Source organism: Saccoglossus kowalevskii, chromosome 14 (genome assembly GCF_978046115.1).
Source record: "Saccoglossus kowalevskii chromosome 14, keSacKowa6.1, whole genome shotgun sequence".
Taxonomy (NCBI): Eukaryota; Metazoa; Hemichordata; class Enteropneusta; family Harrimaniidae; genus Saccoglossus; species Saccoglossus kowalevskii.
Window position 1 is genome coordinate 24945861 of NC_140654.1, and position 27367 is coordinate 24973227.

The 27367-nt window shown below is 37.5% G+C and overlaps 1 protein-coding gene across 1 annotated transcript in view; it reads left to right on the top strand.

Annotated features, from left to right (window-relative positions):
- LOC102808571 (G protein-coupled receptor GRL101-like) overlaps positions 1-27367 on the top strand; it is a 46986-nt gene that overhangs the window by 7322 nt on the left and 12297 nt on the right. The window contains exons 2-18 of the mRNA XM_085507563.1: positions 13294-13452; positions 14030-14134; positions 15842-15964; positions 16398-16520; positions 16976-17080; positions 19334-19447; positions 20139-20261; positions 20584-20727; positions 21996-22112; positions 22434-22550; positions 22946-23083; positions 23907-24029; positions 24544-24652; positions 25252-25332; positions 25520-25591; positions 26082-26153; positions 26651-26722. Of these exons, the coding sequence (XP_085363689.1) occupies positions 13294-13452; positions 14030-14134; positions 15842-15964; positions 16398-16520; positions 16976-17080; positions 19334-19447; positions 20139-20261; positions 20584-20727; positions 21996-22112; positions 22434-22550; positions 22946-23083; positions 23907-24029; positions 24544-24652; positions 25252-25332; positions 25520-25591; positions 26082-26153; positions 26651-26722 (1897 nt within the window). The remainder of the gene's footprint in view (positions 1-13293; positions 13453-14029; positions 14135-15841; positions 15965-16397; positions 16521-16975; positions 17081-19333; positions 19448-20138; positions 20262-20583; positions 20728-21995; positions 22113-22433; positions 22551-22945; positions 23084-23906; positions 24030-24543; positions 24653-25251; positions 25333-25519; positions 25592-26081; positions 26154-26650; positions 26723-27367) is intronic.

Consider the following 27367-nt stretch of genomic DNA (forward strand, 5'->3'; position numbering starts at 1 on the left):
GAATTATTATTATTTAGGGTACAAAACACCGATTACAATCAATAATCAATACAACACAAGGTAATTTGGCGTTGTCACCCAATCAAAAACATCGATACTAAAAAGGTTGTATTCACAACTTTTTTTTATCGGTGATGAGGTGACTGGACTTATTTGATTCAAAGTTGTTATACGTATTTGAGTTTCATTTGATTGAACTCCGATGGAGGTAGACTTTCTTGTTGGTACTAATAGAGTGTTTCAATTGACGTCACTATTAAGCATTGCGTCATGTGATTAATTATTCACGTTCGATTCGGACAACAACAAAAAACGAGTAAGTAAAATCTAAACTAGCGACAGGCGTATTTATAACTGTTGTGACGTTGAAATAATTTCCCGAGGGCTTAGTTTAGGTAATAGGCTTCCTTGGGATTCACAACAAATCACGGAAAATCACACAAAAGTAACGCAGTTGGAGTTTAAAATGTCTTTATCGTCTGCGTACTTTGACCTCATTTGATATATTTCCCGCGTTTTATTGTGCTTCATGATTACACCAGTTCTGTTTTAGTAACAACTCATAATCGTGACAAACGCTATTTAACAACATACACCAACTTCGACTTATGCAATTCACGAGTAATTAGTCGACAAGAGGACAAGGCAAAGGGATGAATTTGGCTCGCGTGAATGTGACATGCACAGGTAGACGGTTATATGTAGTCTGAGTCTCTGCCACAAAAAAATGCTGATACCTGAACATATGAATTTCAGTTGTTACTTGTAGATCTGGTGTTTCGTTTCTGATAGGTAGAACTGAATTACTGTTAAAATGTGTATGACGACAAAATACAAAATGTATATATTGTAGGAGCGTGATATGTTTTGTCTTGATCCGATTCAACATGGCGGACCGACGGCCATTTGAATGTGTTTCCATTATTAAGGTTTCCCTAGGGTACAGTGACCGACTCTGCTCAAAGTGGGTACACATAAAATGCATGGGCATAAGGGGTATTCAATGTTTTGTTCTGATTTAGTCAGAAATAAAAATGCTCCTCTATATGTATTGAAGACAGAGGATTAATGAGAATTTTGGGGGATAAAATTGTATATGGAAAGAAACACAAGTACTGTTCACATGGATCATATGAACACAGACATTAATATTCTCTCTTTATTGCTAGAAACAAACCTCAAATCCATATAAAGATATTTTATTATCCATAAAAGTTTGATTATTATAAAATCTTTGAAAAAGATATCACTGATTATACCGGACTCTGTATTGTTATTATCATTAATGATTGTTTTAATGATCGCTAGTCTGGCTAGTCACAGCTGTACCAAAGCCAAGCATCAAACGTAGATAATGGGCACGAGGAAATGACGGCGTGGTGTTATGAGATCTATCAGTTTTACGATTTGTTCAGGTTCTAGTGGTTTTGTTCTTCAAACAAAGATTTCTTTCACGGAATATATTTCAAAATGAATCCCATTTCACATAAACGTCTGGGTGTAATAAAATGGTACATAGCGTACGTATATTTCCCTCGTGGAATTGTGTTCCCCCAATATTTTCTTGGTGTCATCGCTACCACCAGTTCAGTAACACATTGCAAAGCGCCGTATATTCCGTGTTTTGTCGCGAACTTTCCACGAAGACAGGCATAAGCTATGGGATTGTTTCGTCGCAGATTTTGTTTGCGACCGAATTGAACTCGAACATCTTGTTTACTAAATGTATCGCACATACGCGCAGTAGAGTGTTCTGTTTTGCTTACTGTTTCCAAAGTGGGGTTATTTTGGAGGCAGTCAGGCAATTGAATCGTTTTTAAAATAAGCGCATAACATTACGTAACCCCTTGTGATCACTGATTAGCTAACTTGAATTACATCAAACACTCTTGATATGTTGTGTTGTAGTTGAATATGTTTCCTAGTAACTTGATATAACAACTCAACTGGGAAATATTCTTGTTTATTGCATGTGCAAGTTATGGAGGTATATATAGTGTATTAATCAAATATTAGGAAATTCTTCTTTCTAATGACCATAATAACTTTAATGTGCTAAGTATATCCCAGCATTTATCAGGATGCAGACCTGCAGACCTTAACCGAGGTTTTATCAAAGTTGCATCGGTTAGTGAATTGAATTGAATTGAATTGAAACATCCGTCCGGGAAGGTATTGGTCTCTTTCTTAATCTCATCTCTTGATCAATGACGCATCACAGCAACCACTGGGCTACATATGACGTAAATCATTCCCTAGTCTACATTTTACCGATCAAAATATCTTGAAATACAAACAATGACTCCCTGCATCTCTGTCTCATTAGCAATTTGTAAAAACGTCTCCTATGCATGCTGCGAGCATTTTTATGGCATCTAGAATGGAATTTGACAGTGGTTAACCTTTATGTAGTAATTCCCACGAAGCGCGTAATAACAAAACGTAAAGACAACTTTTACCACGCGGGCAATGCGCGCGCGTTCCAGACTCAGCGTATATGTTATATATGTTCTCTGTTGTAATATGAGTAGAAATGATACTTACTATAAAGTCATTACCTGGTATTTTTTGGTTGATAGAGCCGGTTGATACGAGTGACGTCATTACCAGTATTGTATTGACTTTTATTGAAATGAAAGTGTCAGTGGAAAATGCACCATCTGTGAGGGGGCGAGATGACGAGAGAGAAAGAAACATACTTAAGGGGACAGGTCTAGTTGATATCTCGCTATAAGCGACACAATAGCAGTCAATCACGTCTTAGGTATATTGCCTATAAATATTGTAAAACAAATATCAAAACACGTTTACCTCAGGGAAGATCTGAAACCGTCATCGAAGTCTAAAAATCGCAATTTCTCTAATTGTATTTTACAAGATAATATAAATAAACATGCTCACCAAACTAATTGTCTCACAAAAAATGTTCAAACATCCTTGAAAATGATGATTTGGGTCATTTACAATTAAACCTACGATATCCTGTTAAAATTACCAACGAAATCAGCGTGACGTATTTCGAAATGTCCGTCACGTTTTACTTCAAATCTACCAGGAGTGGCAAGAAATCAAGCCACTTAACGCGAGGCTGACACAATGATTATACTGCACTGACTTCACAGTCGACAGCCACGGATTTTGACTGTGTTGCAGTAGACGGACGCATAGTGATTATTTTCCTGTTGTACGGGTACAGTATTTGCGAATCGTCTGTGACGACATTTGAACACACTTTCTACATTTTAATTTGGCGCTATAAAATGTATTTTTAGAGATACAGAAGAGTGATTCCATAGTAAATGAAAAACATACGTATGTGTGCATCTTTTGTAACGATACGAGGCCGTCCCACCCCACGGCAGCCATTGAACCATACGTTGCATGCGAGGAATTGCAATTGATAATCGTAAATATGCACACGTTATCATAGTTGGAGACGGCGTGTGAGAGAATTACGGCGATTCAGCGCTCGTTTAAAACGTTCAATTTCTCCTACAAAGTGAGAAAGATAACACAGTGATAAGGTCAAACTTAAACGGCGTGAAATGCAGGTAATTATCACCGATCGTAGCCGTTCCCTTGGGGGATGTCACGCCGTGAATCTCGTCGTTAAACGCCATTAAAGTACCCATTACTGAATTGCATTTGACATACATTTGTATCGTTAAGCTGGGGCGGATCCAGCAAAATGTATTGGGGGGGGGGGGGTTCAGGCCTATAGGTCGAATACACGGGACCGTGCGATTCGGACGATGCTATGCGTAATCGAGATGCATTTTCATGCGTTTGGAGGTGGCCATGGCCCCCTTGCCCCCACCCCTCTGGATCCGCCACTGTCGTGAAGGGTTGCGTAAACTGAATAAAAGCGGTTGAAAACGATTCATAATACAAATTATTTGTAAAAAGTCCGATAACGAAAAATCGAATTCATTCCTGCAGCTGTGTATCGGGAGGAAACGAGTCAATATCCTAATACGATATGAGACAGGTCTCGATGATCATACAATGATGAATCAGGGCGTTAAACTGAGGGCGGCGGTAGATTAAAAGTTCATTTTATTGATGTTTTGAAGTTGCACGGTAAATGATCTATTATCGCGAGAGTACGTGAGATAAACAGGACTTCTTGTTTGTGTTTTACGACCATGACGCGAGATAACGCGAGATAACCCGCTACGTGATATGAAATTGATTACTTCACTTCCTGCTTTGCAAATTCTCGTACAAATTCATTTCCCACGATGATCTGTTTTTATTATATTTAGAGACGCGTGAAATAGTTGCTGTCGTTATCATGTGATACTGAATCTTTATTTTGTAAATTGACTAGTTGGTAATTTAATATGTCATGTACAATTATGCATATACAAATTTGAATTGAAACATCTCGATCAGTTGTTGGACGATACTGTAGTAAAAACATTTAAAAGTTGTCGCTCTCATGACACACTAAAATCACTCCATTTACTTCTATGTCGTTTACTTAAGAGGCTAATAGTGTTGAAGCTGTCAAATGAGCTATTAGTAATTTTTAAAAACGGCGACATTTGCACACAACACTCGTGGTATTCATGGCGCATTTCAGTTATTATAGTCGCATTGAATACCGTTTATTTACAGTTCCAAAATTTTCGCTCCAAATTACATAATCATTCACGCATTTTACTTTGATTTGTGGTAAATTAAACACGTCTTGTATTGTATTGATGACGTTGCCGAGAAACTGCGCAAATGCCACGTGATATCAATTCTGGTACGTACTAAATATTTAACTTCCATGCGCATTGGATAATTCATTACTTCTCCAAACTAATATTATTATAACATTTGCTCCAAAGTTGTAAATAATCCATCATGCATTTAATCAGCAGTATCGGGACAAAAATAGTGAAAATCAATCTAATTTACATTGCGTGCTCCATCAACGTCGAAAAGTTGACGCTGACTAACAGTGTCTTCTTACATGAACGCATGAGGTAGAATAACGTACGATTTTTCGTTCGTCTTTCTCTTTTCAACAATCAATTAAAATTCCAGTGTATCGATTAAAATGTCAGCATTCCGCAACCAAGTCATCGTAATTAAGTACGGCCACCCCAGTAGTTTAATTAGAAGTGAGGAAATCCCTCCCACTTATGTATTACATTACGGGGTACATAGGGAAACATTTCCCATTACACGCGATACTAACTATAGTGTTCCCTTCAATGTTTTCTCGATAATGTTAATATTTAGTATTCGTATAAGTGTTTTGACCCCGGTCGCTCTCAAATGTTTACTCCGCCGGGCTCGCTTCTGTCGAAGTATCTTAAATGGTCTTTGCTGGGACAGAGCTTTATTTTAATCGCATTGGGTCTCTGATTGCGTGACTCTCAATCGGTACATCACCTGGGCAATAAACAAACGAATCAGTGTACATTTCGAAATTATTTCTCGTCGACAAGCAGTTACTATATTAAGAGTTTTTCAACTTTAAAAATTGCTCAACGAAAAAATTATTTATAATATTAGAAACTGTTGCAGATGTTATAGGATGAAAATAGACCCCAAATGTTCCCGGATGCGTGACCTGCAAGGGCCGTGCATGCGGCCTATGACATGGCTGCAATGTCGTAATTAAAAAATAACAAGCACGCCTAGACATTTTCATATGGACTTTGCATATCGATTCCATATTGTCTCGTAAAATGGTGGTATACAAGCACTGACTTCAAACTGGACTACTCGAAAATTTAAATATTCACCTGTTTTCGCCACATTGGAGCTAATTGTCTAAGAGCCTATCTGTTGGCTTTAGGAAACTTTTTTTTCAGAAATGAAAAAAAAATCTATCGTTAATTTGTAAACCATCATCGGCACCCACTTGCTCTGAGGTAAACTGCATATCGAGGCATGACTCTGGCACGTATAAAGAAACCTTTTCGAATTTTTCGTTCAATGCAAGTACACTTACGAAACAATATACGCTGGTGTTCCACGTGTTATTCTACATATCGCCTAAACAGTTCGTCCTTAAGATAAAAAAGGGTGAAAGAAAAGAAATGTGCCATAAAAGACATACCACAGGATCTCATCGCAATTAGAGGATATATATATATTACAGACTAATGTTGGTTCTTCGCAGTGTACACTATGAATGAATTCACCATGGTTACGTAATATTGTGAAGTGTTATTTTTACTTTAATAACGACGTTCAAGCTTCAAGTGATCAGAGCAAAGGACGCCAAAGTGAAGGTAGATATTCTCGCAAGCCATTAAGTAGTTAAGTAACCACACTTCAAGTGGTCTGAATATCACGTGATAACAAATCCCGCGCGCGAGATGTGAGACTCCATAACATACGATCCTTTTACGTAAGACTAAGATACAAGATTCCACCTCCTTATCCAAGTAAATGTCACTCATGTTGTTTTGTCCCCAATTTCAGAATATGTCGGCGAACTAAAATAATCGTGAAATTGGAATACAGTATCGTCGTTTATCCGAACATATGTGCAATTTAAAAATAGCCTGTTATCACGATATATGTTTTGCAATATCTCGTTCACGGCGTCAATGTTCGGCTCGTCGCTTCGTGATTAGTAGTAGAATTTCAAACATATGACGGGAAAATTAGTGCGACTGCTGATACCTATGCCCGCGAGAAACGTGTAGGTAACGCGACCAGTGCAGAGGAAGTGGTTGTTGTGTACGTTTCTAATTTGAATAAGTAATAAGATGCTTCATTGATTGTTTCCAGTTTTCAGTATAATTGTTAATATGTAAAAATAAATAAAACGTTTTTTTAAGTTGTTATAGGATGAGTTTTTTTTATTGTGTCTATTCATTCTACTAGAGATGTTCTGAGATGACCTCGATCCAACGTTCCTGTTTTAAATATTATGAGCTTAAAACTGAAGGGAAGACAAAACAAAAAATCTAGATTCCAAGTTAACGTTGTTTCAGGAATTAACTGTTTACCGGTTACTGATGAGCGAGTTCGATGACACCAGCTCATGTGTACCGTGCGATGCATGATGGGACTCAAACGTCCGCCTATAGGTCCCACGCTACAGTTAGAATCTTCATAGAAAATAAACCCAAAACTTGAAAGAATGAATTAAAAGTACTAGTATGCCGTGCTCCCGAAGAAGGGTAAAATGTGAGCACACTAAATTGTTAAAATCGTAGCCCATGATCATGACGTGTTATTTTTTTTTACGAGTAAATACAATTAACAAATAAAGAGTTCTTAGTGAAAGATTTTTTTTAAATAGATTTCGCACATTTTCCGTATGAATAAGCTTAAACTTCCTCACGTGTGAGCCTTATGTATCTTCAATATAATACAATCTCCCTCCCACTTTCGCTAAAATAGACATCATCATTATATTGTTATTGGCACATGGGGAAAAAACAGTTGAAAACAGAAAACATATACAACCGTGTTTTATGAGAAATAATTACTTTATTTGTCATGTTATTTTGTGATTTATTGTAAAGTTTAGACGTTATATCACAGGGAGTTGGACAAACTTATATATTTTAATAAATTATTAAATAATAAATTGTTATATAACTTTTCTTTTACCACCCCCCCCCCTCCGCACATCGAGACATTGCCATGCAGGTCTTTGATGCTTGATGAACCGGGTAACACCTTAGTAACCGATATTCTGCGATGAAATTTTCTTTTGTAAATTATAACTGTTTCACACTTGACAGTGCGTTCACGAAAACAATATTATCAGCTATCGATGAAATATTGTAAAACTTGTTTATCAATAGTAATAAATCAACACGAGAGCCCTCTAATAACAAAAATATCCAAATAGTTGGCGTAGTAAAAGTCTTGCGGCGTTTCACCACAAAATGGCGGTGTGTGGTGGCAGGATACTTTCGGTGTTCTAGCCTCAATGATCTCTGGGAAGGAGAATGCCGTTATCCCAATCTCCCACGTAGAGTTCTATTTTCTACAAGTATATTCTAACCTCAAGGAACTACTCCGGGAGGGAGAATGCCATTTTCGCCAGTACGCGCCTAATGTTCTAAATACCATGCTTATATCAACCTTGGCCATGGGAGCGATAACTAATACAACAGTCTTTAATGGGCAAAAACAATACTCGTGGTTTGGTCTCGTACTCAATGAGATCTCGGCGACCATTTCCGTCCAAGGTCAAAGAAAACTGAAATTCAATTCAAAGAGCTAAAAACTATTTTATAGTTAAATGCCAAATGCATCTGGTACGTAGTGGCATATGAAATTGAGCCTGTGTGCGTTAGCAATATTACGTCTGAAAACAGTACTCGCTGACCCAAGGATTCCAATTTTCTAATTTCCAACTGTTTCCACCAATGGAAGTAATTGTCAATTAGTAAGCTATTTACAGGAAATCCAACCTTTCCTTGCTGGCGGGCACATACCTCGCTTTATCACTGCTGTATTTGAACACAAGTATTACATATCATGTGACCACAATCAGACGCTTTCAATTAGTTATATTTCTAATATTTAGTAATATGATCGTGAAAAGTGTACGATTTATTCAGCTGTAGGTAAAACAATGCGAGAACGAGGCTATTGCGTGTGTATAGTGGCCTTGGTCGCCTCGGGCGACTCTCTGCTTGGAATAGTTTTCCGTTAACTGTTAGATTCATATTTGTAAGTTATAGATAAGTATATCGTTGTCATTCCTGATTGCAAATGCTATGGAAAATATAGAAGAATACTGTTGCTTTGTTTGTTTTTGTCAGTTCCAATGGTGATGACGTACACATATTGAATCAATCTGATTAAAATAAGATCTTAGTTTTGGCTTTTTTGTATATTTATTTTATTTTGATCTAGTATTTATTTTTTGAAGTTTTGGTAATTGGGAAAGCCAACAAGGGCGAATTAAAAAAAGTTAAATAATAAAATAAAAAGGCATTAATAACAAAAGTAATAAAAATAAAATAAAAGTAAGTTTATAGCCAAACTAATTAAAGCCCATACTCTAAATCAGATTTTAATCAGATTGATATTGAATTTGTTCAAGTTTACTAATTAATGTAACTATGAGTCGACTCAATAGCTAAACTTGATTTCAATGTGACAATCGCTTTCGGAAATCGCTAAAGTTTGGTTTACAGTACTAACGTATGAGAGGGTGCTCGCTTCAAGCACAATATTGTACGTATCCGTTATATTATTAGTGGAATCGGCACCAGCAAACTTTATCACGGCGAGAAAATGCAATCTCCGCTGGGCGAATGATGTATATCCACGAGTAAAAAGTATACGAGTCACGTGATATCCGGCATATGCACGTAAAAAGTATTGGATCACAAACATAACTGTTATGAATCATATGATCGAAGTGCGGAATATTTGACTCCCGTGAAGCATCTGTGTTCAGTTAGCCCCCCCCCCCTCTACACATACACACGCATGCCATGCACTATTTCAAACACTCAAACAAGACGGCGCGCGTACGTAACCGCGTCACAAACCAAACATCACCAAGGAGAATTTAAACAAGGAAAAGTATGACAAACGATAGTCGCAAGAGCTAATCTACGATTTCCCGGTGTTTGAGTGAACCATTACCTCACCTGTCCCTGTAATAGCTTTCATCATTCATATGACAAATCACCGATAATGTTTTCAGATTTCCTCCCATTGACACATTTCTTTCAACCGTGGGCGTGCGATGATTGCTGGCTGCAGTTGCTGTCAATATACTTGACGGCGTCGACAAAAGGAAACACAATGGCTCAATTATTACTAAGTTTTATGTTAAAAATAAAAAAAAAAAATATGCACAATCTGCAAAAAATCCGGTCTACGAGATATCGTCTGGCTGGCGATCCACGTGTCATTAATTACAGAGATTTATTTACCGTCTACACGTGACATTTGCCACTTGCAATCTTGCAATATTAGTCTTCTTGACACAATGGGCCCGTATCTATAACAACCACTGACTTTGTGTCCAGTTCGTATAAACTTATATACGACGGTCTACATATTTCTACTCACTGGGGAGTCCTTCAGTTAATCGTTTCTCAATACCAGGGCGTCTAACAGCATGACGTAACTGTGACTGCAGAAATATATACAAGGGCGTGAAAGAGTCGCTTTCATTTTTTCGCAGTTGGTGAGACCTGATACCTATTCTCACCAACATAGCTCGAGGCAGTGCTAACAGTTTTTATCGACTTTCAGCGGCGCAAAATGTGTGTTAGGTATTATACCACACAATCTCAAATACACCATTATGTAAGTCGCGCCGACTAGCGGCCATGAAGTTCTGTGTCGTAAAGGCATGTAATAAACATCGTTTACAATTCGATAGATAAATGTCTGGAAAGAGAAAAAATACTATTTTCATAGATTTAATATTTTTTGAGTGACGAGCGGCTATACAAAAAGTTTATTTGAACGACGTTGCTTTCTCTGGTGTACGTCAAAGTAGCTCTTCGTCGCTAGAGAGCGCCCCTTATGAGGATTAAATTCAGTAAATTGCGATAACGTCGTATTGGTATAAAACGGCGAGAATTACGAGTATGGTTGCCGACTAACGAAGAATATCAAGTGAGATTATCAAGCCGCTCTGGGAGACTTCATGATAGCTGGTCATGATTCTATACGAGACAAACATTTCTCTTATCAACGATAGAGAAGAGGGTAAATATTAAGTTTCTCCAGGTGCGAGAAAGTGGCACTTGTTTCACTTCACGATTGCACTTGTTATCCATAACGGTTGAAATTACAGACGATCGCAATTGACTGGTACACATTTCTCCGTCAAAACAACGTTTAAAATCGCATACGTGCCGATTACGGCCGACATTCTCAGACAAATGTAGACTGTGATGACGACGCGAGACTTGTTCGGACAATTACAACAAAATAAAACTTGAGGAATGATCGAAATTCGCATACATCCAGTGGATGCTGTCAGGCGTATTTGCGCTAACGAGGGTGACAAACATTGCATTAAAATTGATTCAGTTGTGCAGCCGTAAATGGTGTCGGTAATGGTATGGTGTCACTCTTGTATGATAAATTGTCGTAAACCCGCCCCAATTATCTGTTGAAAGCTCTTTGTGTCTTAGATTGTTGATGCTGCGATGTGACCGCAAGGTCGTCTGCCGACAGTTGATATGTCTAGTAGTGCTGCCAATTTGATTTAGTGAATAGCGGAGACACCACTATGCCTACTGATTACCATGCGTTACCATGGTAACGCATATTTGTTTCACCGCCGCACACTTTATGATGAAATCTGTCTCATTAATGAAATGCAGCCCGAGTTTGTTCCAATGTTTGCATTCCTTCTCTTCTTCTTGTTCTTGTCTTTTCATTATATGTTGGCATCATTATATTTCAATGCATTTGGAAGCTTGGTTCATTTCAGTTACTATAGTAACTGCATTTACTATTTGATGCAATCATATGAGATTACTGAATTATTACATATACTCTGTAATATACGCCTTATCGTTCATGGCAGGGTATCTTCGTTGGCGCACCATGTACCTTAAGGTAATGCGGCTGTAAATCAAGCCGAGACTCAGAGTCGTATTTCCTTGCATTGCAGTTAACAATACTGTGTTACGCCGATTTCTATTCTGAATTAACCATATGCCACATACCAGGCTAATTCTTGAACGTAACGTTGCTGGCGTTGTGTCTTATGGGATCATGGTCTACCAATATATTATACCTCAGCAGAGGCGGCGAGGAGGCGAGATCTCCTCTACAACCTTACTAGGGGGTCCGGGGGCATGCGCATGCTCCCCTTAACAATTTTGAAATCCAGACCCTCTGAAACGCTATTTCCCGCATTTTAGGGGGGTTGCTGACACAAAAAGTTTCAGCTTGATTTTGGAGGGGCGACGCCCCCTAACAATTGTTTCGAGGGGCTACCGCCCTCTCTGTCCCCACTCCGTGCCGCCGCCACTGCTCAGAATTTTCGTTGCATTTGGTCGCTACTATTCAGAATGTTTTCTGTTTCATTCTTCCATCGAATGTTTAATTGGGCCAGAGAAAAAAACATCTTTTTGTCGCAGTGTGTGATGGTGATTTCCCGACGAGCACACGAATTCTTGTCGATATCATTCAGTGATGTTGCTAACACGGTTAATAAACACAGATCGTTTTGCAGACGTGTTTTCAAATGATTATTGCAGACGAAACTCGTTAATAAAATTTATAGCCGTCTCAAGTGGCTCTCCTACTTTGTTCTATTCAAACCATGGCCTCACATGTTTCTGTTTTCTCCTCCCATTCAAACCACAATCCCAAGTGCTTCTGTTTAGTTCACTCAATTCAAACCTCGTCGCATATAGTTCTCATTACATTACATTACATTACATTACATTACATTACATTACATTACATTACATTAATTGTGGTATTGCACTGGGTATTTTCATCCTACCATATTAGGAAATGCGAATTCCAAATATGGAATGATTACGCGCGTAATTAGGCGTCCTCTAATAATAAAAACAAACATGGCTGCCTCAAGGGTTTGCCGTACCCCATACAAAGAAGTTCGCTAAACCTGTTATTAAACGTTTTGAATTTCGGCATTCCTGTGATGTATTCCTGGGTGGAAAAGATGTATAATAATAATAATAATAATGATAATAATGTAGTCAGGCAGTATGCGTTCGCATCGATACTACCGCTGTACTGTCTTCGTTCATACTTAGCAGTATCCTCGTAATAACCTCATATTACATTAACATTACATTACATTACATTACATTACATTACATTACATTACATTACATTACATTACATCACATTACATTTTTTTAATAACCGTGAAACAACATTCTTAAGTGGTTCTATTTACTCCGTTTCATCCAAACCACCCCCTCAAGTGGTTTTGTTTACTCCGTCGCTTTTAAACTATTGTCTCAATTTGTTCTTTTTATTACGTTCAATTTATACCACCGTTTTAAATAGCTCTGTTTACTCCAATCAATTCGAACCACCATCTTATATGCTTCCTTTCATTCCGTTCCATAGTGGTGATGGTAAAGAGGAGGAAATGGTTTCATCGCTTCGTAATACCGTAGATCTTATACTATTGTAGGGTCGATGTCACTTGTATGATGTATATATATTTCTATCAATTGCGTCTGTTTGATAACTCATGCTCATACAAACCTGGGCAAATCTGTGAATAAGATGTATTCATTTTATATTCCGAAAGAATTTGAAAAAAGGTTCCAAAAACGACGCCTGTCATCGTCGTGTTAAAACCATTATTTTGTTCACATTTTCGTGCGACGATTTGTTTAATTTCAGACTTAATAATCGGAGATAAGCCGGGAAACGCTGGACGGGATACGCCTGGATGCAGTCCCAGCTTCGAGTGTGTACCTGGAGTATGCATTGACGCGGCCCTGGTATGTAACGATATAGCAGATTGCCAAAATGGACTCGATGAAAGTGTACTTGAGTGCGGTAAGTGCCGACGTCATCCCTTTTAAACCATTACCATCTGAAGTCCGCGACTCTTTAATCACAAATTTTGCGTCGTTTTTTTGTCGCTGCAGTAGTGTACGCAAATATTTCCCAAGCTCTACAAGTAATACTTGTTTTATCTCTTGTTTCATGGTAACGACTGTAGTTGCCATGTTGCCATATTTAGTCAATATTTGTGGTGGGAATGAGTGCGATATTATAGCACACTCCTCAGTACATTTCATATTAGTTACGCCCTCTAGCGGCAAAGTATCTGCGACGTGATATGTAAAAGGGGCTGTTCACAACAATATTGTTTTTATCTTCGTCCTTCAGAAAGCTAACTTGAGAGATTTAATATAATTTAAATGACGAACGGCTACATTTTGATTTGTATCACTTTCATCCGTCAACGTCAGTGTACCGTCGTCGTGGGGGAAATGGTCAATTCAGATCATACACATTATCATTATCCCGCTATCTGCGAGATCTCGCAAGAAGCGCGGATTTTGTTTATTCAGACCGGACGCATGCGCATTTCACTGGGGCGTTTGTTAATTTCACTTTATTATTCCAGGTTGCCCGATATACCAGTTTCAATGCAACACCACGTGTATCGATTTGATTCGCCGATGTGATTTCGTAGACGATTGCCCGGATGGATCAGACGAAGCAAATTGCGGTTAGTAACGTAAACACTGCCATCACCGGCGATACATTCCTGTCTCACACAGTGACTACAGAACATGAGCCGTGATTTTGCTGATTTGAATTCATATAATATTGAGCCAAAATGATCCCTAGATACCAAATGCACAGAAAGTATAGACTATATGCAAGTTAACAACGCATATGCAGCGGAAAGGTTAATTCGCGATGTTCATGCTTTTAATATAAATATGGGCGATATGCATTGAAACAAAATAAGTTACTAAATAGGTATTACTATATATGAACCACGGCAATAAATCGCCTATTAGGCGATATTACATAACTTAAGCCAAAATCATGACGTCATACTATTGTTTTGCTCCGTAACTTCTGTGGAATAACCGCCGACTATGGTTAGAACACCGAAGGGGACTTCTAGAAACATGCGGATGGATTTCTTAAAATTCCTTATAGCTAAAAATGAATTACAAATTTCGGGGCTTTATTACGTTAGTTCAGTTATTGAAAACTGTGCAAATGGTAAGTAGCCTTCCCTTCGATTTTTCTGGCTTTAGAATCGCCTCGGGACTCTAAACAAGACACTCACCGTTGTCAGTCTTTTCACACGCCTACCTTTTTTCATTCGGTAACACAGGGAATTCATTCTGAATTCTATTTTATTCCAAATGAGTCGTGTACTCGAAAATTTACGAAAAAATAGCTTTTCGAAGGTTTAAAATCGAATGGTAAACATCATCATCACATCACTCAAATACTATTCCCGAAATACTTTAAATACGATTCGAAAACACAGTACTGACAACTCGAAAACAAAAAGTTGAACCAGGTAAGTTACCATAATCTACTCACAAACCAAACCAATGCCTTGATTGTTGTTGATTTTGTATCAAATAAAATCCATCCGCAGGCGCTTGTATAACCCTGTGTGTTGAGATTAGTAACCTGCTACGAGCATCAATTTATGTTTACATCGTCAACCTCAAAACCACTGATAATGAACTTAAATATCCAAAATAAGCTTTTAATAATAGTTTGCTAGTAATTCATAATATTGTATATATATTTAATAATATTGTATTGGCTCTGCACACACACACATATGTGTCGTGGTTTCAATGGGCATGCGCATTTGCGGTATTCACCATTCCATGAAACGAATAATATTTTTGTTGTGTGCAGTGTGAATACAAACGTATAATATTGAACACAATAATATATTCAAATGCAAGCTGTCTAAATGAAGCTACTATTTGTTGGTTGTTTGGAAACAGCTTTCTCTAATAGATGTATACCGCATTCAGTTGCCGCCCGTTATGTTAACAACTCCTTTACAATTGACCTATGAACTCGACGTAAGTAATTGCAGTTCATGGTCATTGATCTCAGCTTAGGTCGTTTGTAAGATTCTGGTCCCCTGTTTGCTGACAAGAGTACGTGATGATTGGTCACTGAATAACAAGAGTACGTGATGATTGGTCACTGAATCGTGCATAGTCATATTTGTTTAAAGCGACAATAATTATTTAAGCATTTTACGGTGTGTCAAATCAGTCATATATAGCACAATTTAGCCTCGAACGAGGATGATCAAAACGTCATTTTTGATGACGTACTCATACGATATCTTCGCATGGCTCTAAATTACGCCCAAATAGTGTGAGTCATTGCCGTACGTCACGTGTGCACCACGAGCACATCACGTGTTATATCTTTACAGAAACATTCCAGTGCGTGTCATCCCATGTCAAGTGCAGTAAGGAAAATCATAAATGTGTACCACGTGACCGAGTATGTGACTTTATCGACGACTGTGGCGATAATTCAGATGAGATGAATTGCTGTGAGTATCAGCAGCGAATTACTACGTGTGTATAACATGTGTATGCAAAATTGTAAACCACCATACATGTATTAACATGTAAACCCTCACACAGGTGATCATATGCATGCATTCATATGTAGATTGTAAATCGCCACACTTGTATCCATATACAGATTGTACCACATTAATCAGATTACAAATAATAATATGCTTATTTTGAACTTCCATGTTTGTGTTCATACGCATACTGAAAACCTTCACACTTGTATTTATATCCGTATTGTAAAACAGCCACAGTTGGCTTCATATCCAGATTGTAAATCGTCATACATGTATTCAGCCTCACATCCGAACACTTAATTATATTCATATTCAGATTGTAAATCCACCACACTTGTATTCACATTCAGATTCTATAATTATTAACAAATATGTTAATATATTAACTCAGATCACCGTCCATGTTGGTATGGCGAATTTCGATGCCAAAATGAAGAGTGTGTGACTGGCGCCTTTGTCTGTGATGGTATAAAAGACTGTAACGATGGTTCTGATGAAACGTGGTGTGGTGAAGGTAAACAATATAATGAGACATCGTCGTAATTGCATTGAAATAATCTAACCAATTTACCTAATGTAACAGTTTCTGCTGAATAGTTTGGGACTGTTAATGAGTTGCACATTGAAGTAGCGAACACGATAAATAGGATAACATTTTACCATCCCTCTAGATTATTATGAAATTCAATATTGATATTCAAATATCATAACATTTGTATGGAATTTGTAATCGTAATTTTAAATATCCTTTTTGTCTACACGGAATATGTGAACATAGCCATTTTATTGGAACAGAATAAAATAATTCTCAAACAATATATCACTCTCCGGAGCTTGTCAATGTCAAAAAAGCTCACCACTAACGGTGAACGTAACATGTCTATAATTGAATTTGAAAAAATAAATATATGGATGCTAGGGTTTTCATAGAGTCTTATATTATGCACATTTGTATCATATTTGTTTCAGAACATCACATTTCTTGCTCCGATGGTTCTCTGATTCATCGTTACCTGTGGTGCAACGGAATTCCAGACTGTGAGAGCGATCACGCGGACGAGGTCAATTGCTATGGTAAGTGTACAAAACATACACATAATTATATAAAAAAAAATGAATGTGGGTTTCTAGTGCGCGTGGTACTTCAATATATTACGTCACGGGAATTGTTAGCTCGTTCGTTACTTAAGCGCGAACGTCGTCTCGCGCATATGAGCCTAACAAATGCAACTTTTCCAGGGTTTCACGGTACTTCAACTAATAGGTGATTTTCCGTACAATTGCGAGATCTCGCGAGATGCATGAAAGACGCGCGTCGAACGTCTGCCGCAAAAATCGAACGATTTGATTTTGAACTAGAATTTCTTTATTTCGTAGCTTACATTGACCGGCCGATCTTCGACAGTGGAATATTGCTTCCGAATACCCCTACTTAATCGAAATTGCCTATCATCAAATGTGGACAGCACATTATTAAGCATGGAAATGTCCCCGAAATACTTTCGCGTTTGTCGAATCCCACGCGATGTTTGACGCGACTACGACACTATGACCTTTGTTTGTCCTGTTTTTACGTTCGATTTTACGCATAACGCGTGATTCTCGCAGTGGACGGAAAATGGTCTATTAAAAACAGTTACCTGCAATACAGTGGTGTGGTAGATAGATATTTAGAGGTCGATTTTAGTGATTATTGTGTGAGTTACTATGAACGAGACAGCAGAGTGGATGACGCACTCAACAGAAATACGCGACAGTGAACCTCATGTACTATGTCAACTATTAGTTTCATAAAGAGGGAAAATTACAATGATCTCACAAAATGATGTCGATGGTTAACAGATTCTATAAATGATGTTCAAACTGCTCGCCGTGGATTACAGGCATAAGTGGGTCAAAGGTCAACTGTTGAACTTACAAAGGTCATCCTACTTTGATGAAGAGGTGTAGACATGTGTCAATTTAAGAAACTTGTAATTTGTATTCATTTCCATCATATCTCGAAAAAATCGTCCGCACTGTATAGACTGATACAATGCACATAATCGAATTACTCCTCACCAATTCCCGCATATGTCCGTGGTAAATTGGGCCTGTGAATGTCATCACCATAGGCTGGCAATATCAGTATCATCCTCGTCCACCAGAGATTTTTTCCCGCTATATTTAAAAAATACACCAACAATTTGGGAGATAAAATTTGAATTTTCCCTTGAATACATCATGAAAGCTAATGACGGAAGTCTTGTTTAAATTTGTAATTTTCACCTAGAGTTCTGTAAAGTTTTGCAATATTATACGTGACATGACTTCATTCAGCCCTGTCACACGCAACGTAATATTACCGTAATTGGTATAGTACAGGTGTGATGGTTCAAATACCAAAATGGCAACAGTAACAGAAAGACTTCCCTGGCGGCGATGATAAAATACGAACACGGAGCCAACAGATGAGGTTTCAACTGGCATTATTGTACTCTGCAAACATCAAGTACAATAACGCGGCAAAACTACACTACTCTAATGACTAGATACTTAAACTCCAATACAATTCAACGAGATCTCCGATCTGAACTCAGTGCTGAACAACTCCCCTATATATACCCCCCTGTCTATAAATAGACCATTACATCAGCATACATAATGAGTCTGGAACCTACTACAAATTTCTAGAATGTTCTATTACCTTCTATTGCCTCCTACAGTGTTCTATTACCTATTCAGCCAGTTTCTAAAAAAAATCTAGAATATTCCACCCAGACACAGTACGGTTCTAGAACATTCTCAGTGACACGGAAGTGGTAAATAAGTCGTATGCGACAAGCACCAAATATTAGAAAATAAAAAGTGATAATCTCAATTCGTTGAGGTATTCCCAATTATTCTGCCTTTCCGTTAGGTCGCCCTCCCCAATCATTTATTCCGCTTGTGGTCACGGTTTGACTGAAGAATTGTGTTCTCACAAAACCTACATCCTACAAGGCTTAAAGGGCGGTGGTCGTCGCGCCGCGCATGTGTGACATTTGTGTTGATAAAAAATGATTTTCCCACAATCCAATGCGCTTTTTAAATAAAATCACGGGTGCGAGTTTTGATCAGGGCCTGACTTGCTCTAATTACCGACGGTGACTCATTCAGTTCGACACCTTGCAATAACCAACAAAAATGCCTAACTGAAGCTTGGTAACCTCTCAGTTTGTACTCTTTCGTCTTACGGTCAAAGACGCCATCTTTGTTTATATGAGACCCATATTTCGCACGTGCGTGGCGTGACGACCACCGCCCTTCAATGATTGCTGTTTATCGACATAAAATTTACTTCTGCAGATGAATGTCCGGATGACTATTTCCGGTGTAGCAACAACCGTTGTATAAGGAATTCCCATCTCTGTGATTTGAAATGTGACTGTGTCGGTTCCTGCGAAGACGAAACTAATTGCGGTAAGTATTTCACCTTGTTGCGGATAACTTCAGAAAATCAGCTGACTTTCACGAGTACAGGTATACTGATTGAAATAATTTCGAGTCAACGCATAGTACATTGCAATCATGGTGTCAACAGAGATGGTTAAATAATGTAATGAATTGATCTCTGCGTAATCAATTAACTTACTGTGCCTATTCGATACACGGGAACGGAAGTATTTTGTTACTTCCTGTTAATTGGTCATTATAAACTTTTTTTCTATTCTCTATCATATGTGTGGGACTTTTTTTTCTGTAAATTTACTGGTAGAATTGTATTTTGTCAAAAATGTTTTAGTGAAGATTTATTTTTCAAAATCCATCCGAGTTTGCAATGGTCAACGGATCATGTGGCACCTACATGACGTCACGATATATTTAGCAAAACTGTGCCCGGAGTAATATTGACTGTAACAGTATTTGGTTTTGGAAACAATAGCATATATATTATGCTTAATTAATTGCGACTTATCTAGTAATCTGTAAACTGTACCTGCCAGTTACCAGTGCGGTGAATGCGTAATGTCTGGATTTGAGTATTGTGAACTTTTGTCCTTGTAAAGCATTGGTCAAACTCTGGTTTCCGATATATTGTAATGAATAAATAAGTTGCTATGGTAATTACTGGCGTGATGTAACGATAATTGTCGTTTATTTGTGATTCTAGGTAACAATACCTGTTCCGAAGAGAGCCAGTTTTGGTGTCGTGATTATTCACGCTGCCTTCATAAATCTTATCTCTGTGATGACGAAGATGACTGCCTTGATGGCTCAGACGAGTATGGATGTAGTAAGTAACAGTTAGTGAACCATAAATCTGGTGAAAATGGCTGCCGAGATCTCGTTTAGAGCGAGAGAGCAACGAGACTTGTTGTTTGCTCTTTCAATAGTGTTCCATTCTCACCTGCCATTGCGTCTGATGCGATATTTGAGGGCAATGAACAACTCTCGAGATTTTTCGCTTCCAGCGTGATCTCGTTGGCTTTCTGAGGTATATAGCTTTGCATCATATCGAAAACTGATATCAGTTTCGTTAATCAATAAAACCACAATCTGATTCAATTATACAACGTTGTTTCGCCCAATGACGTCACATTTTTATTCTTATTCAGCCGATGACTACAATTGCACATATTATAGTATGTATAATGTCCCACATCAACATTGCGGAGAAGATGACGGTAGATGCATTCCAATGATGGCCGTGTGTGACTATCGGCGTTATTGTATCCATGGAACTGATGAAGACCACTGTGGTAACTATGGTTACATGCTTTTTTTTCTATACATTGATTCAGATTCAGGCAATTTTCAGGATGGTATACACATCTCAAATAAGCCTGCCCACTCGCGGCGTATCGCGTTTCGCTAAACAGGTATAATCAATGTCGTTTTCATAGACTACAGTGTGTAGTCGTTCGTCATTTAGAATAAAGCAAATATTTGTACATAATGTATTTTTATGGCCGACCACAGATCAGTACTGTGAACAGCGCCCCCTACGATCGGCGAAATGATTTGTTGTTAGAGTGCGCCTCTGATAGAATAGGAATGCACTCTGTCTTCTTTCAAAGAACTTTTAATTATTAGTAACACATATTAGTATCCATCATTCGGCAAACATTTGATCACCACGAACTATGAATGAACATAAACAGTATGAGAAACGTACAATTAGATTATTTATTTTATTGGTGAAAGAGTTTGAACCTTCTTTATTTGAACCACAAGATTATCGTTAAAACAACTTAACCATAATATGAAGGTGCGATATACACCACATCAGGTAGCGCCACATCACAACGCATCACATCATCACATCACATGATCACATCACATCACATCACATCACATTACATCATATCACATCACATTACATCACATCACATAAAATCACAACGCATTACATCACATCACATTACATCATATCACATCACATTACATCACATCACATTACATCATATCACATCACATTACATCACATCACATAAAATCACAACGCATCACATTACATCATATTGCATCATATTACATCACATCAAATCACATTACATCATTTCACATTATTCACATCACATCACATCATAGGCAGTAGAAACAACATAAACAATATAAATAGTTTATTCACTCTCTACCTGTAATGGACTATGCTTTTTGTAAATATTATTTACCGCCTATTTACAGAATGGAATGCTTTTCTTATCAAAGTTTGTTTGATACATACAATTTAAAATATAATTTATTAATGAGGGTCGTTGATAAGCGGAGTCTTCCATTCTGTAAATATTCGCCAAAGGCCATTGGCAATGAGAACAGTCCATTACATAAGAGGGGTAAATATATCTTTATATTTTTTAATATTTTAAAGTGCACCTTGACTATTTTATTTCATGAATTACAATGAAATGTATATTTATATTCAACCGATACATATTATATGTATTGTTCTCAATTAAGAATGTTTAAATTACTATAACCTAAATATCAAATTTCTGCGTGCAATACTTTGTTTTCACTTATAAAGGATACATTCCTTGTGGGACTGATGAGTTTAGATGTGGAAGCGGTGAGTGCTTACCGATATCCCAGCTATGTGATGGATCGAGAGACTGTGGTGACAGTGCAGACGAGCGCAGCTGCGGTAAGAAACTAAAATCGATAAGTTATATAATTATTCACGATTATTTCTAATTATAGTTTAATCTAACAAAATGAATGTATAACGGCTGTTGGCCCGGGTGGTTATTGAATGGCTGACTGACTGACTGACTGACTGACTGACTGACTGACTGACTGACTGACTGAATTAGCCCCTTGCACATAATGTCATAGTTTAACCAAATAAATCTTCAGATAACGAAATAAAAAAAAAATATTACAAATCGAATATCAAAGAAATGGTGTTTTAACTTTGCTTTGAATATGTTAGTTACTGTTAGTGATGGTTTTATTCGTTTTTCAGAGCAAAATATATGCCCAGATGACAAGTTTCAATGCGGTACTGGTCAGTGTTTAGAAAAATATCAAGTATGTGATTACTATGCTGACTGTGAAGACGACTCAGATGAAAAACACTGTGGTAAAACTTTACTAACTGAATCTTGCATCAAACACCCGGAAATTCTTTTCAGTGAAAATTAATTCCAGATAAAATAATGTATTTTATAGTATTTCACGAACCACCACGAGTATCAACCCGCTCAAACGACAATGATTAGCAGAAATGTAATTCTTCTAAGCGATATTTTTTTCATAATGAACTGGTTGAAATGAAAATTGTTGTTCCCGGTTAAATTTATTTCGATTGTGCTTACCAATGCCTATCTATCGCTTGGCCACAAAGTCCACCAAACAGCGCACTTTTCTAAAATGAATTATTTTCGTTCTTTACTTGTTATATATTTGAAACATAGAATAACCAAGTTACCCACACCAATGACAAGCGCTATTATTCAAGTACTTTGTATCTTGCAGAGCACATGCAGCGAAACTGCACAGACGAGGAGTTCGCTTGTCTTAATGGTCAGTGTATTTCCTTGGACAGACGCTGCTACAAAGATGAGTTTGATAGTATTCATGGATGCAAGGATGGATCACACCTTATTAATTGCAGTGAGTATAAACTTGTCTCTTTGTCTCGATTACGGCATGCAAGTATTGGTGGAGAAACTCTACGATGAACACAGCGCTGATGAACTGTCTCTTCGAGTGGTGCGCACTTGCTTGTTTCGTCTGGCTAGTTACCTGACTGACTAACAATATCTGGTATGACAAACTGCAATGTCGGCGTCTAAACCTGGGTCTAGTCTCTGAACCCCTAAGCAACAATTCACAATATAGAGAAGACAGTGGGCCTCCCAGTAAATCCACAAAAATATAGAGAAAACAGGATATATACCCAGAAAAGAAAAAAATACACTAAACTTACCTGAATATAAAGAAGTAAACCTCACGGAAGAAAGAGAACAGACTAAACCTCCCAGAAGATATGGAAGACAATAAATCACACACAATATTGAAAACACATTAAAACTCATAGGACAAATACGTCAACACAGTAAATCGCTAAGAACATATAAAACACAGTAAAGCTTATAGAATACAAAGAACAGAGTAATCTTCCCTGAGTCCATAGCGCATAGTAAATCAGTTTAATCGATAAATATACTCTTGGCACAACAAGAGGATTCCCGTTATTTTATAAATATTCATCAATTTTACTACCCAAATTGACCCGAATGATGTTTGTTGTTCAATTGAATATCATTGGAGAGTTTTCAAATGACGTCACTGCACGCTGTACTTCAAGTCGTTGATTGGCTGGTTTGCTTCATCTGCTATTGAAATTTATGATTATTTATAAAGATGAAGGAAATGCTTTTGTTGTGCCAAGTAGCACATATGATTTATCTTTATGAATTTTGTTATTTCTTAGGAGACAAACAGTGTGGTGACGGGGCGTTTAAATGTCGTGGCAATGGATATTGCATAACACAGCACATGGTGTGTGATGGTGAGGTCGACTGTGGGAGAGTATGGAACGATGAAGAAGACTGCTGTGAGTTAGTTTTTGTGAAAAAAAAATATAAATTATAATTAAACTTTTCAGACAATGGCCCTTAGTAGTAACCAGGACTATTATTACCTACTACTTCTTTCTATTTTGATGAGAAACAAAACATTTGTCAATATTATGCTATGTGTACATGATGTCTTCATGTCACATTTGACGCAAATGGGCGCCGAGTTCTCGCTGTGAGCGAGAGCGCCACGGGACTTGTATTTGCCCCTCAAGTATTGTTTCATTCTCCCATGTCATATCGTTCACTGTTCTAAATACCCTGTACATAGATCAGTGGAACAGTGGACGCAATGTCAGAAGAGAATGGAACTCTTTGAGGGTAAAAAAAAAACAAGTCTCGTGGCTTTCTCGCGTTTAACGAGATGTCAGCGGTCATTATCGTCTAAGATCTATTTTTCATCCAATGAACACTTCTTGCTTACACTTATTTGGTGCCTTGCTCGACGTTATTTAATACGTCCGTCCACACTTTTGTTCTGATCATTTACAGATCATATATGCACCAACCAAATTTGTGTGTGTCATTACAACGAAATGGACTGTGAAAATAAAAATTTGAATGATCTGCGTTTTGTTATAGAACCTGGATATGTGCAACTGTAAGTAGAAATACACATTAGGTCACATAAAATGTATATGCACTTATTTGTAAACACAATTTCTGAAACCCCATATTTGTATAAATTATAGTCCCTTCAATATGGTATTGCTCTAACCAATTTTAAATCGCTCTATCGGAACAATCAAATCGCCAGGCTTTTGCAGAAGATTGTATAGTATTCGTTCTTTTAGAAAATGGAATAAACTACTACGCATGTACATGGAGCGTTATTGTACGCACCAAAATAACCAGTGCGCATGCGTATTAGGAATTTCATTATTCCGTCGAACGAATACTCTGTAACTGTGTGCTGCAAAAATATCGTTTTTTTTAGTTCATGATACATCACCATGACAATACAATGTATTTATAAACATAAAGCATTCATATTGCTTCTATAAGTAGTACCATGACAGCATAAAAGTGCCAATGTTCATTTCTTATCCAAAGTATGTGGTGTTGCCATGGAAATAATAAAACAGATCAATTATAACTATGTGTTTTCCTTTGAAACCAATTATGTAAACGCAGCCTACAATTGCACTCTGGTCATGTTTATAATATTCATAACTATATTTGTTGATTTTTTATTTGCAGTAAATTGGGCCATAACAATTTCGGTTCGATCTCTGACCTCAGTAATTACACCTTTGCGGGATTCGAGAGATTTTTATCGCTGTAAGTATATACGTTGTGATACGATCGATTTTGAGGTTTCATTACGACTTAGCAAGTTGAATAGCGCCACCAAAGGGGGAATGTGGCACACGTTTAGAGCTTTAAATTAACTGTCGATTTTGCCATATTGCGTGCTTTGAGTGAATGTTTTTTTAATATTGTCTTATTGTTTCTTGTGATTTAACAGTGAACTACAGGACAATAACATAACAGATATCCCAAGCCGTACGTTTTCTGTTTTGTGGCGATTGAAGACACTGTGAGTATATTCCTGCAAACTCCCTAAACTTGTTTATAATATATAACTAGAAATATTATTAAACTGACGGAGCAACTTTCTAACGTAGCCTGATATGTCCGTGATCGCTACGCCCTCTATCATTCAAGGGTCACAATATATTCCAATAGACAGAGGGTTACACACACGCATCTGTCGTGTTACTTCACCCGTCAATTAGTTAACCATTGCCATTAATATATATATATATACGTTGAGTTGAATTTGGTAGAAAAGTTTGATTACACAATTTCAATGAAAGTGATAATATGAGTGCAAATTACATGTGCCTGTAGGTAAATCAGGTGCGTATGAGCATGCGACTTAAACTTTTGGTATTTCATTGCACGAATACGAAAAAGAACCCGAGCACGAAACGAACCATACGCCACAACACCATATGAAGTGCAACCTGACGAATATCGCGTTCACTAATAATATCTTATATTATTATATTTTACTTTTAATGTAGTGATTTGCGGGACAATCAGTTAACGATATTGCACAGAGACACCTTTCAAGGATTGTTCAGTTTAATATCATTGTAAGTATGAATGGTAAAATTATATCAAAACATTTGTTTTTCGATCATTGATAACGATCTTAAAATGAGTGAATTTTTGTGGATCTGAGTATGGAACCGATCATGAAACCCGTCATTCAGTGCGACGACGTGAAAGTGTAATTTACCACGTTGAATGTGAGCTTGCAACATCGCTGAAAGTTTGTGTTGTTGTTCAATTTTGATTACAAACTAAAATTATACTAACATGTGACATACAATTGAAAGCAAACTAAGTCTTGTATTTTGATAAGCAATGCTGTGAGCTAACTTGCAACTGGTGTCTCAAACTCGCAAATTTAAATCAAATCAAATAACATTGTAGTGATTATATTTAAGTTACGGTGTGTTACATTGAAACAAGTGGATAGCGTCTAACCACGTAATATTACTAGTAAGTATTATCTCAACACGTGCCATGAGAATAATGAAAGTGGGAAAAACCTGGTAACCTGTAATTTCCATTGTTTTTTATACAGGCATTTGACTGGTAACCAGTTGATTGAAATCGAACCATACGCGTTCAATGGCACCACGTCCCTCACTACACTGTAAGTATATTGAATATTAGGGATGGACCAATACTTCTACCGGGGTAGTTTTTAGGCAGCAATCAGATGAAGTCGCAGGATATGTACCTCTAAAAATACTCATTAAACAAAAAATACAACTTATCTACGCCGAGCATGAATATGTCCTTGTAGTTATTGGTGACATGTAGTTTTTTCTGGGAAATAAAGGGCTCCAATTGTCGTGCGAAAACAGGGCAGGAATGGGACGTAGAAACTAATGAGCGGAGAAGTAGACGAGCCGATTATTTAAGCAAATATTTCCGTCTGAACCTCGTTATCTCGCTATAATTGACAATGTGGATATTTAAATTTCAATCAATTAAAAAAAAAAATACATGACCAGTGATTTTGGGAGAGGTTCGTTAAGAATGAAATTTAGTTCACGAGTAATCGAAAACACGCGAAAACGCGTTGGTACCGTCCAACCGGACAGCATACAGTACCTATCGAGTGTTTTAAGAATCGGCAATAATGTAAAATAATAAAGACAATTAAAATGTTAATGGAACTGGCATTTGCGAGATTTGGATCACGTGACACGGCATAGACTCGTACGCACAATTAAATTTACACGAGGCGACCACAAATTCCTTTGGACTGCGAACGAGAATGAACAAAGTGGCT